Source organism: Dendrobates tinctorius, unplaced genomic scaffold (assembly GCF_039654945.1).
Source record: "Dendrobates tinctorius isolate UK_male_01 unplaced genomic scaffold, ASM3965494v1 ptg000114l, whole genome shotgun sequence".
Classification (NCBI taxonomy): Eukaryota; Metazoa; Chordata; class Amphibia; order Anura; family Dendrobatidae; genus Dendrobates; species Dendrobates tinctorius.
In genome coordinates, this window is record NW_027361782.1 from 23,762,926 (window position 1) to 23,776,280 (window position 13,355).

Consider the following 13,355-nt stretch of genomic DNA (forward strand, 5'->3'; position numbering starts at 1 on the left):
TGGAGATCCATTATAAACTACAGCTTTTTTTCTCTAACTATATCCTTAATAAATAGACCTTTACTTACAAGATATCATCAGGTAATCCTCAGGAGGACATTTTAGATCAACGTCCTCTGTTTTAATGGTTACAGAGGATCCGGCAGCCTGGATGTTAGCAGAATGAATTATGGCATCAGAGTCACAGCTGGCCACCAGAACCTCCTGCGACACCATAGTTGGGGAGTGAGAGCCTGACATCACGTCCTGCACCACATGGGCCAAGTGACCATCAGTTGCAGCCACAAGATCGGCCACAAACACTTGGTCCGTTACAGTCTCGGTAATAATGTCAGATTCTAATACTTGATGGCTGCTTTCCAGCTCCTCCTCAAGAGCGACGTCAGTTTCCAGGACAGCCTCCGGCACAATATCGTTCTCTGTAACGACGTCATCCTCACTGATAATGTCCGGACCCTGAACTACGTCATCTGACAGCTCCTCTTGCGCCAAGGTGATGTCATCGTCAGTGATGACATCGGAAACTAACATGCCCTCTGGAACAGAGACGACAATGTGGTCACCTTCGACGTGGGCTGTGCTGGTCATCCCAGCCACTGTGGAGACAACCAAAGAAGATACAAGAGGTTTAGACCTTAGCAAGGTCCTGAGCACATATCACAGCCTCACATTCAGCCATTACTATTAAATGTATGGAGTAGGGAAATAAAAAATATATATAGGATGAACGTACCGAAGTCCTGCATGATCATGGTGTGAGGAATTTTGGCTTCTTGTATCTGGAGCTCCAGTCCTCCACCTCCCGGATCCATGATTATACCGAAGCATTCACAAAACCTGCGGAACATAAAGCCACATATTAATGGATGAATGGGAGTGCGGTGTTCAGAGGGGTTTATTCCAGATTACAGTCCTAGTACAGGGAAAAGGACTAATTCGCCAATATCGGCCCTTGCTGCTACATGAGGTGCCGGCCGACTGGTGGTCGGGGAGAGACGCTGATTGCACATCTGATTTCGGACTGCCGAATACATTGTTCTCCTGAACATAAGCTCCGTCCGACATGTCCGTCAGCAGCTTTCTCATAGAGAACACAGGAGCGCTCAGCCCAACAAGCCCACCTGCGTATGGGAGAGCAGGCTGAATTATGTATATGGCTGCATTTAGGTGGGTTTCCATCTAATAACCACGGATCAGCAATGTTTAATTGCCCATTCACACATGGAGACCAGGGTAAACAATAATCCCTGCACAATCCGTATAGACCGCTCAGTGCATATAGGCCGCCATTGTTCTTGACAGCGCAGGTCCTTTTTACACAGGACAACGCACTGCAAAAAACCCTGAACGCTTGTGCAGCACAAAAGATAATTCCTCCTGATGAACAAGAGTTTTACCCGTTAATCTGGTGAATGGCAGCCGATTTACACTGCAAGATTATCGAAAAAAAAAGCAATTGTTCCTAGTAAGTCATCTCAATCCACCTGATTGCACAGAGTTCACAGTACTATCAAATAAAGGACCTACAGCACCTCCGATGTACAGTAGCTTGCGAAAGTATTCACACTACCTTGGAATTTTTCGTGTTTTGCCTCGCAACCAGAAATTTCACTGTTTTTGCAGGGTTTGCATCAGTTCCTGTATAGAACATGCCTACAACTGTGAACATTTGGTTTTCTTTTTATTGTGAAGCAAACAACAAATAGGACAAATTAACTGAAAACTTCAGTTTGCATAACTATTTAACCCAACTAAAGTCAGTACTTTGTAGAGCCTCATTTTGTGGCAATTGCAGCTGAAAGTCGCTTTGGTTAACTTGACACATCTGGCCACTGGGATTTTTGCCCATTCCTCAAGGCAAAACTGCTACTGCGTCCCTCGGTAGGTAACGGACATGCTCTATAAAACTGTCCCATTAGTTAACTCTTTCAGTGAACACCGTAAAAAAAAAAAAAAAAAAACACGAGGCAAAAAACAATGCTTTATCATCATACCGCCGAAAAAAAAAGTGCAATAAAACGCAATCAAAAACACAGATTTAAATAAAAATGGTACCGCTGAAAACGTCATCTTGTCCCGCAAAAAACAAGCTTCATCAGCAGAAAAATAAAAAAGTTATAGCTCTCAGAGTAAAGCAATGGAAAAATAATTTTTTCGATGAAATAGTTTTTATTGTGTAAAGGCGCCAAAAGATAAAAAAATGATATGAGGTATCGCTGTAATTGTACCGACCCGAAGAATAAAACTGCCTTACCAATTTTACCACACACGAAATGGTATAAAAAAAAAAAAAAACAATTCCCGAGTTGCTGGTTTTTCTTCATTCTGTCTCCCAGAAATCGGAGTAGAAAGTGATAAAATAAAAAAAAGTCATGTGCCCAAAAATGGTACCAATAAAAAAGATAGCTTGTTCCGCAAAAAGCAAGGCCTCACATGACTGTCGGCCGAAACATGAAAGAATTATAGCTCTCAGAATATGGTGATGCAAAAACTAGTTTTCACAATAAAAAGTCTTTTAGTGTGTGACAGCAGCCAAACATAAAAACCGGATATAAATCTAGAATCGCACTGATCTGAAGAATAAAGTCGCCTAATCACTTATACCGCACGAGGAACGGCATAAAAAAATACATAAATCCAATTCTTCACATGCTGATTTTTTTTCATTCTGCCTCCCAAAGATCGCAGTAAGGATCGGCGAACATTTATCCTGCACTCCGTGCTGAGCGCTTACATCGTGGTTTTCTTGTAAATCTCTGAAATACTTGACTCACACAGAACCCCCACTGAAAGATTTTCTATAATGAGGCAGCAGATGGAGGCATAGTAGAAGCCATAGGACCTGTGACCCGGCGGTGTCTGTCTTTTAAGGATTGCATAAAAGTGCCGGCGGCCACAGTTTTGTGCACTTCTGAAAAGAAGGAAACAGCGGGACAAAGGCCAGATGAAGTCCAGAGTAACTCTGCTGCCTCACAATACTGAAAGGATCTCTCAAGGGTTTCATCTGAATCACTTCACACAGAGATTTAGATGGAAACCCCAAAGTGCTCAGCGTAGAGCTCAGGATAACTGATCTCAAACGTTATGTAAAATGTTCCCATTTAAAAGCTTCCACTTAATCCACAAAAAAAGCAAGTCTCCACTCATGTCTGTCATCTGTTAATGGAAATACAGGTGACTTCCACGTTACTGGTAGCAAAAAGTCCTTGAAAAAGCTACTTTGGCTCCTCACCCCCCAAAAGAAATTCAGCAAATTCTCTGCTCCCAAATCCAAATGCCCCCTCCCTTCTGAGTCCCAATGTACCTAAACAACATTACGTACATACAAGTTTGTCGTTTCTGTAGTGATGAAAGCCCACCTAATTTACAGGTGTGTGTCACCAGAAGCATGAGCTGGGCATAATGTACTGGTGACTGCAACGTACTGGTCACACTACAACGGCAGTTTGCAATTTTCACTCAGCAACATCCACTGCTGCCTGTTTCTGGAAAACACCCATGGAGTCAAAATCATCAATACATCTGTAGATAAATACCCAAAGGGCTATAATTTCCAAAATGGGGTCATTTGAGGGGGGGGGGGGGGGGGGGGGAGTCTGCTTTTCTAGCACTTAGAGGCTCTTTATATGGAATCCACAAACTAGTCTAGGAAAATCTGCTTTCCAGGAGACAAATAGCGCTCTGTCCCTCCCGAGTCACTCTGTATGGCAAAACACGACTGTACAGCCACATACACACGTGGTGAAAGTTGTTGGTACCCCTCGTTTAATGACAGAAAAACCGACAATGGTCACAGAAATGACTTTAATCTGACAAAAGTAGTAATAAATCAAAAATCTATGGAAATGAACAAATGAAAGTCAGACATTGCTTTTCAACCATGCTTCCACAGAATAAAAAAAAAAATAAAACTGATGAACTAGGCCTGGATAGAAATGATAGTACCCTTAACTTAATATTTTATTGCACAACCTTTTGAGGCAATCACTGAAATCAAATGATTCCTGTAATTGTCAATGAGACTTCTGCACCACTCGACAGGTATTTTGGCTCACTCCTCAAGAGCAAATTGCTCCAGTTGTCTCGCGTTTGAAGGTTGCCTTTTCCAGATGGCATGTTTCACCTCTTTCCAAAGATGCTCAACAGGATTTAGGGTTAGGGCTCATAGAAGGCTACTTCAGAATAGTCCCATGTTTTCTCCTTAGCCATTCTTTGGTCGTCTCCCATGAAGTCCACTTTGGCTCATACAACGACGGATGGTGCGATCTGACACTGATGTTCCTTGAGCTTGAAGTTCACCTTTAGGCTATGTGCCCACGTAGCGTTTAAATCCAGACACTGAAAACCGGACTCCTTCCCAGAAATCACGCGGTTTTTTCCCCGCGCGATTTTGCCGCGATTTTCACGTGCGATATTCAAGCACTTTCCAAGCGATTTGAAGCATCGCTTGGAATGTGATTGACAGGTTGGTCACACTCGTCATAGTGTTTGACGAGTGTGACCAGGTTTTTACTATTAAGGCCGCCTATGCGGCATCAATAGTAAAAGAAAGAATGTAAAAAATAATAAAAAAAATCGGGGTATGTTTACCTTCCAACGTCCCGCGCTGCCATCCCGGGCCTCGGCGCTCCCAGTAAAGCCTTGCGAGACCTGTGATGACGTTGGTCTCGCGTTGCTATAGCGATCTCACGAGACCGATAGAGTCACGCGAGACTAGGTCATTATAGGACCTTGCCGCAAGGCATTACTGGGAACGCTGAGGCCGGGATGGCAGCGTGGGACTTCGGAAGGTAAATATACCCTGATTTTTTATTCTTTTTTTTTTACAGGGGTATGGTACCCAGGGCCTGGAGGACAGTCTCCTCTCCACCACACCGTGGGTACCAACCGCACGAGATGCTTAACTTCGTGCATGGTGGGCATAGCCACATGCGGGAAGCGATTCTCATGCATTCCTATGGGTGCAGAATTGCGGCAATTCTTTGCGATTCCGCACAAAAGAATGAGCATGCTGCGATTTTTTCCGCGATGCGATTCCGCTGCGGAAAAAAGCGCAGCATTAGCACAGCATAGCGGAATGCCATAGGAATGCATGGGGTGCGTTCTGTACAAGATTTTTAAACGTTTTCGCGCCGAAAATCGTGGCAAAAACGCTTAAAAATCGCATCGTGGGCACACAGCCTTAATTTGTTTAGAAGTTTTTTGGGGTTCTTTTGTTACCATTCGTATTATCCGTCTCTTTGATTTGTCATCAGTTTTTCCTCTTGCAGCCACGTCCAGGGAGGTTGGCTACAGTCCCACTGATCTTAAATTTCTGAATAATATGTGCAACTGTAGTTACAGGAACATCAAGCTGCTTGGAGGTGGTCTTATAACTTTTACCTTTAACATGTTTGTCTATCATTTTCTTTCTAATCTCCTGAGACAACTCTTTCCTTCGCTTCCTCTGGTCCATGTTGAGTGTGATACACACCATGTCACCAAACAGCACAGTGAGTATCTGTAGCCTTCTATACAGGCCCACTCACTGATTCCAAGATTGTAGACACCCGTGATGCTAGTTAGTGGACACACCTTGATGTAACACATCCCTTTTGTCACATTATTTTCAGAGGTACCTTCATTTCTGTCCAGGCCTATTTTTGTTTTTTTTTAATTATGTGGAAGCATGGTTGAAAAGCAATGAAACAATGTCTGAATTTCATTTGTTCATTTTCCTAGATTTTTTAGTTATTATTACTTTTGTCAGATTCAAGTTAGTTATGTCAGTATTGTGGGTTTTTCTGTCATTAAAATAGGGGTACTAACAATTTTGACCACGTGTGTATGGGGTATTTCTACTTTCAGCTGAAATTGTGGGACAAATTCTGGTGCCATTTTTACCCATTTCCCAGTGTGAAAAAGTAAAACTTGGGTTAACACACAATCTTGGTGGTAATTATTTTTACTTCACTACCCAATGATATAAAAGTTTGTGAAACACCTGAGGTGTTAATTTAATCACTGCACCCCTAGATGAATTTATTGCGAGGTTTAATTGGTAAAATAGAGTCACTTATAGTAACATAGTTATTAAGGTTGAAGGAAGACTTTAAGTCCATCTAGTTCAACCCATATCCTATCCTAACCTGCCCTAACATGTTGATCCAGAGGAAGGCAAAAAAAACCCATCTGGCAATCAGTAAGCTTCACATTGGGGGAAAAAATTCCTTCCCGACTCCACATACGGCAATCAGACTAGCTCCCTGGATCAACGCAATATTAAGGAAACTAGTGTATATACCCTGTAATATTATACTTTTCAAGAAAGGCATCCAGACCCTTCTTAAATTTTAGTAGTGAATCACTCATTACAACCTCATATGGCAGAGAGTTCCATAGTCTCACTGCTCTTACAGTAAAGAATCCACGTCTGTGAGTATGCTTAAACCTTCTTTCCTCCAGACGTAGAGGATGCCCCCTTGTCCCAGTCACAGGTCTAAGTGGAAAAAGATCATTAGAAAGGTCTTTGTACTGTCCCCGCATATATTTATACATTGTACTAAGATCACCTCTAAGCCTTCGATTTTCCAAACTAAATAACCCCAAGTGAAATAACCTGTCTTGGTATTGCAGACCCCCCAGTTCCCTAATAACCTTGGTCGCTTTTCTCTGCACCCGCTCCAGTTCAGCTATGTCTTTCTTATACACCGGAGACCAGAACTGTACGCAGTATTCTAAGTGTGGTCGCACTAGTGACTTATATAGAGGTAAAATTACCGTATTTTTCGCTTTATAAGACGCTCCGGATTATAAGACGCACCACAATTTTTGAGGAGAAAAATAAGAAAAAAATATTTTTTAATAAAATGGTGGTGCCTCTTATAATCCTTGCATCTTATTGCTTACCGGGGTTGGTGGCTGCGGTGTAGAGGGGTCCCAGGCTCGCTGCTGGAGGAGGCAGGCGTGGAGTGATGCTGCAGGCCGCATTCAGGGATGAGGGGGGGCTCCGATGTGTGCTGTTGCTGCTGCAGAGTCTTGTGCTTGTGTCAGGTTTCTCCACTTGTCCGGCGGTTGGAGGCCGGTGCTGCAGGTGCTCCGGTGCGGCGTTGTGTGTCCATCGATGTCCGGGGCTCTGCCGACATTGTTTGACAGACCAGAGCCCCAGCATTTCCTTGGTTCCCTGTATATGTGCGCTGAAGTGCCGGTAAAAAAAAAATGGCCGCCGGCGCGTGCGCAGATGGGATCTCGGGACCAGTTCTCGAGAGATGAGATCTGAAATCTCATCTCTCGAGAGCTGGGTCCCGAGATCCCATCTGCGCACGCGCGGCGGCCATTTTTTTGCAGGCACCACCGCGCGCACACAGGGAACCCAGGGAAAATGGCCGCCGGCGCGTGCGCAGATGGGATCTCGGGACCCACCTCTCGAGAGATGAGATTTCAAATCTCATCTCTCGAGAACTGGGTCCCGAGATCCCATCTGCGCACGCGCCGGCGGCCATCTTTTTACCGGCACACAGGGAACTGAGGAAATGCCGGGGCTCTGGCCTGTCGCACAATGTTGGCAGAGCCCCGGGCATCGACGGGCACACAACGCGGCACCGGACACACCCGCAGCAGCGGCCAGCAACCGCCGGACGCCCCCGATCACAGCCTAGGTAAGGCATGTCCGCTTTGTAAGACGCACCCCTGTTTTCCCCCCAAATTTTGGGGAAAAAAAGTGCGTCTTACAAAGCGGAAAATACGGTATGTTCTCCTCATGAGCATCTATGCCTCTTTTAATGCATCCCATTATTTTACTTGCCTTTGCAGCCGCTGCCTGACACTGGCCACTAAATGTGAGTTTGTCGTCCACCCATACACCCAGGTCTTTTTCAGTGACAGTTTTGCCCAGTGTTTTACAATTAAGCACATAATTATACATCTTGTTTGTTCTACCCAAGTGCATGACCTTACATTTATCCCCATTAAAGCTCAATTGCCATTTATCAGCCCAAGCTTCTGGTTTACATAAATCCTCCTGTAATATAAAATTGTCCTCCTCTGTATTGATTACTCTGCAGAGTTTAGTGTCATCTGCAAATATTGAAATTCTACTCTCTATGCCCCCTACAAGGTCATTAATAAATATGTTAAAAAGAAGCGGGCCCAATACTGACCCCTGTGGTACCCCACTGCTAACTGTGACCCAATCCGAGTGTGCTCCATTAATAACACCCTTTGTTTCCTATCCCTGAGCCAACTCTTAACCCACTTACACATATTTTCCCCTATCCCCATTGATCTCATTTTATGTATCAACCTTTTGTGTGGCACCGTATCAAAAGCTTTTGAAAAGTCCATATACACCACATCCACTGCATTCCCTTGGTCCAGTCCGGAACTTACCTCTTCATAAAAGCTTATCAGATTAGTCTGACAGGAACGGTCCCTTGTAAACCCATGTTGATATTGGGTCATGAGGTTATTCTTCTCCAGATACTCCAGTATAGTATCTCTTAGAAAACCCACCAGGATTTTACCTACCGTAGAGGTCAAGCTCACTGGCCTATAATTTCCAAGTTAAGTTTTTGTCCCCTTTTTGAATATTGGCACCACATTTGCTATACGCCAGTCCTGTGGTACATATAAGAAAAAAATCCGGCACTCCCAAATGCAAAAAGAAGTCCTTTTTATTTTTCACAGCTTAATAATCCACATGATGTACATTCAATAACGTTTCGGTCTCTATAATGGACCTTCTTCAGACATGTGGAGCTGTGAGGATCGTCATGTGCAGGAAAACATGCGCTGTCAGTTGTATGCTGCCATTAGAAAAAGTGCGCTTTTTCTAATGGCAGCATACAACTGACAGCGCATGTTTTCCTGCACATGACGATCCTCACAGCTCCACATGTCTGAAGAAGGTCCATTATAGAGACCGAAACGTTATTGAATGTACATCATGTGGATTATTAAGCTGTGAAAAATAAAAAGGACTTCTTTTTGCATTTGGGAGTGCCGGATTTTTTTCTTATATGATTTATTGGGACTGGTATCCTGTTCTGAGCACCCCTTATCGAATTATCGGAGTGACGTGTCTTTTTGTTAGTCCTGTGGTACAGACCCTGTTATTATGGAATCTTTAAAGATTAAAAATAATGGTCTATCTATGACTGTACTTAATTCCTGCAGTACTCGGGGGTGTATCCCATCCGGGCCCGGGGATTTTTCAAATTTTAGTGAATTTTAGATGCCGCCGTACTTCCTGCTGGGTTAAGCAGGTGACATTTAATGGAGAATTTTTATCACTGATCATGTTATCCGTCATGGGATTTTCTTGTGTAAATACAGTACTGTTGAAAAAAAAAAAAACATTTAGCATATTGGCTTTTTCCTCATCCTCATCCACCAATTCAGCCAGACTATTTTTAAGGGGGCCAACACTATCATTTTTTAGTGGGGGAGTTCTGCTGTTCTGGCACCTCAGAGGCTCTGCCAATGTAACATGGCACCCACAAACAAGTGCAGCATAATCCGTACTGTAATATGGCGCTACTTCCCTTTTGAGCATTGCACTGTGCCTCAAAAGTAGTTTTCGACCACATATGGGGTATCGCTGAACTCAGGAGAAATTGCACAACAAATTATATGGTGCAATATCTCATTTTACCCTTATATAAATGCAAAATTTGGAGCTATAAAAGATTTTTGTGGGAAAAATGTGATTTTATTTCCACGGCTCTACATGATAAACTTCTGTGAAGCACCTGTGGGTTCAAGGTGCTCAATACACATCTAGATAAGTTCCGTAAGGGGTCTAGTTTCCAAAAAGGTGTCACTTGTTGGGGGTTTCCACTGTTTAGGCACATCAGGGTCTCCTTCCTTTCCGAGCCCTGCCGTGCACCCAAACAGTAAATTTCCTCCACATATGGGGTATCGGCATACTAAGGAGAAATTGCACAACAAAAATGTATGGTCCATTTTCTCCTATTACCCTTGCGAAAGTAAAAAAAAAAAAATTAGGTCTACAGGAAATTTTTTGCGAAAGTATATGTTTATTTTTTTCCTTCCACATTCCAAAAATTCCTGCAAAGCACCTGAAGGGTTAATAAACTTTTTGAATGTGGTTGTGCGTACCTTGAGGGGTGCAGTTTTTAGAATGGTGTCATTTTTGGTCCCTAAAAAATGGTTTTGCAAATTTTGTTGTAAAAATGAGAAATCGCTGGTCAACTTTAAACCCTTATAACTTCCTCACAAAAAAATTATGTTTCCAAAATTGTGCTGATGTAAAGTAGACATGTGGGAAATGTTATTTATGAACTATTTTGTGAGATTTTTTTCACAAATAAACGCAAGTTATAATCGAAGAAATGTTACCACTATCATAAAAGTACAATATGTCACAAGAAAACAATCTCAGAATCACCGGGATCCGTTGAAGTGTTCCAGAGTTATGACCTCAAAAAGTTATACTGGTCAGAATTGTAAAAATTGGCCTAGTCATCAAGTGAAAACAGGCTTCGTCTCAAAGGGGTTAAAGTCTGGGCTTTAGCTAGGTTGCTCAAAAACATTTACACATTTCCCCAACAACACTCGAGTGTTACTTTACCAGTATGCTTTGGGTCATTGTCTTGTTGGAAGGAACCGCCGTCCCAAATCACTGACGAACAGGTTTTGCTCAAAAATATTGCACCATCCATCTTTCCTTCGACTGAGCCCATTTTCCCTGTCCCTGCTGACGGTAAACATCCCCACAGCATAATGCTGCCGCCACCATGTTTCGCTGTGGGGAGGGTGTTCTTAGGGTGAGGATCTGTGTTGGTTTGGCGTCAGACATAGCGTTTACTTTGGTGGCCAAAAAGTTCAATTTTGGTCTCATCTGACCACAGCAGCTTCCTCCATACATTTGGGGAGTCTTCCACATGGCTTTTAGAAAAGTCAAAACAAGCCTTACATTTTTTGGGTGCAAGTAAAGGCTTTTTTTCCCTACTCTTCCATAAAAGCCACCTCTATGGAGTGTACGGCTTATTGTGGTCATATGGACGGATACTCCAGACTCTGCTTGGGAACTCTGTAGCTCCTTCAGGGTTACCTTTGGTCTCTGTCCCGTTCGTCTCTCTGATTAATGCCCTCCTTGCCAGGGCTGACAGTTTTAGTGGGTGCCCTCTCTGGGGAGGTTTTTTTTATGTTCTTTCCATTTGATGATGATGGATATGATGGTGCTCAGGAGGATCATCAGAAATTGGGAGATTTTGTGCTTTTTTTTTTTTTTTTTTTTATAACCCAACTCTGACTTGTACTTCTCTACAACTTTATCCTTGACTTGTGTGGTGGTGTTTGGAGATCTCCTTGGTCTTCATGATGTTTGGTTAGTGGTGCCTCTTGTTATTGGTGTTGCAGCCTCTGTGGCCTTTCACAAAAGGTAAAGTGTATATACTTACAGATATGTGACATTTAGGGTACTGTCACACATAGCGATGCACCAGCGATCCCGACCAGCGATATGACGCGGTCAGGATCGCTGGTGCATCGCTAAGGCTGTGTGCACACGATGCAGATTTGCTGCGGTTCCGCAGCGGATTTTACCGCGCAGAAAATTTGCATTTCTGCATTGTGATGTACAGTAGCCTTAAAATCAATGAAAAAAAAAAAACGCTGTGCAGACGCTGCAGATTTTTCCGCGGTACAAAATCCGCAGCATGTTACTTCTTTTGTGCGGTTTTCCATCTCCCCTGTCACCAAATCCGCAGGGGGAAAACCGCGATGGAAAACCACACAAAAAACGCTTGAAAACCGCATGAAAAATGGAAGAAATCCGCAGGAAAAATGCAGGTCATTTGACCTGCGGATTTCTTCCATTCTGCGCGGAAAAATCCGCAGGGCCAAAAAGTACGTCTGCACACAGCCTTAGTGGTCGTTAGTGAACTGCCACACAGGCAGATCTCACCAGCGACATAGCAGCGGTCGGGGGTCGCTACTTACCTGTCAGACGCGGCGATCCTGACGTCCTCCTGCCCGCGTCCACGCGACGCTCGGCGCCACAGGAAGCTGACGACGAGAAACGGCCCAGGCCGTTCTCGCGCAATCAGCGATAACCAGCAGGGGAGCCGGTCGGAGGTAAGTACCAGACATAGCGATATTGCTAGCAATATCGCCATAACGTCACAAAACCAGTGACGTTATAGCGATATTGCTAGCGATATCGCTTAGTGTGACAGGCCCTTTAGATTGCACTCAGGAGGACGTCCTGTCACTAAGCATGGGACTTATGAAGGGAATTGCATGCGCAAAATTTTTTTAGGGGCTTCATCGTAAAAGGGATGAATACATATGCACATAGCAATTCTTAGTTATTTGATAGTATAAATTTAATTTATGCCTATATTTTTCTCACTTCACCAGCTTAGACTATTTATTGCTGATGCATCACACACAAATTGAATAAAAAAAAAATATATTTAAACAGGTTGTAATGTAACAAAATAGAAAAATTTCAAGGGGTGAATACTTATGCAAGCCACGGTATATAATGGATATAAAAAGTCTACACTCCTCTGATAATATCTCAGGTTTTAGTCACGTAAAAAAAAAAAAATTCCTAACAAGAATAATGATTTCTCGAGTTTTTCCACCTTTAATATTTTTTTTTAAAAGGTTTTACTTATTTACATGCAAAGAATCAGGCTTTATAATATTAATCTTAATGAAAGTTTTGTTGTGATATAGCCTGGGGATGGAAATGAAAAATAGAATAGGAAACTTGCTTAGGAAAGAGGGTTAAAATAACACAAGGAAAGGGGCAGAGGGACGTCCGGGGATGTTTACTTGCATCTTGATATCTTTGCCTTAAACCGCATATGGCACTTTTTGTGCATATATTATTGGTAGTTTGTAGAGAAATTCCTGCTTATTTGTCCTTGGTATTTTCTATGCCCATTCGGGTAAAGTGTACTTATGTATAAGGATGTGTGGTAGCTGATCTCATAAACGAGTATTATTAGTACTTGACAAATTTTGGCATATGAAACCGGTTGTATTTTTGGTTGGTGGAAATTGATTTAGTGGGTATCCCATGGCTGAATAGTCCCTCTTTCATTATATCTTGCACCTTATCTTATGTGTTTTAAATTATTGTTAATAAAAGTATCATATTTTAACTCTATATACCATCTTGTGGTACCTTATTTTTTCACTATATGGTTGCCATAAATGTGATTAGTTGATTCTGAGGTATATATTTTTCCCAAGGTAAAAGGGATATATGAATATATTTTGGGACATATTTGTGATTTAATTTTTATATCCACTGTAGTATTAGGCTGTGTGCCCACGTTGCGTTTTGTAAGCGTTTTTGCGGCCACAGAAACAATTAAAAACACATTCCCATGCAATCC

At 42.7% G+C, this 13,355-nt stretch overlaps 1 protein-coding gene across 2 annotated transcripts in view; it reads right to left on the bottom strand.

Annotated features, from left to right (window-relative positions):
- Window positions 1-13,355, bottom strand: part of ZNF711 (zinc finger protein 711) — a 32,984-nt gene that overhangs the window by 16,444 nt on the left and 3,185 nt on the right. For both annotated transcript variants that reach the window (XM_073589891.1, XM_073589892.1), the window contains exons 2-3: window positions 734-837; window positions 69-596 (exon numbers count right to left, since the gene is read on the bottom strand). In XM_073589891.1, the coding sequence (XP_073445992.1) occupies window positions 69-596; window positions 734-837 (632 nt within the window). The remainder of the gene's footprint in view (window positions 1-68; window positions 597-733; window positions 838-13,355) is intronic.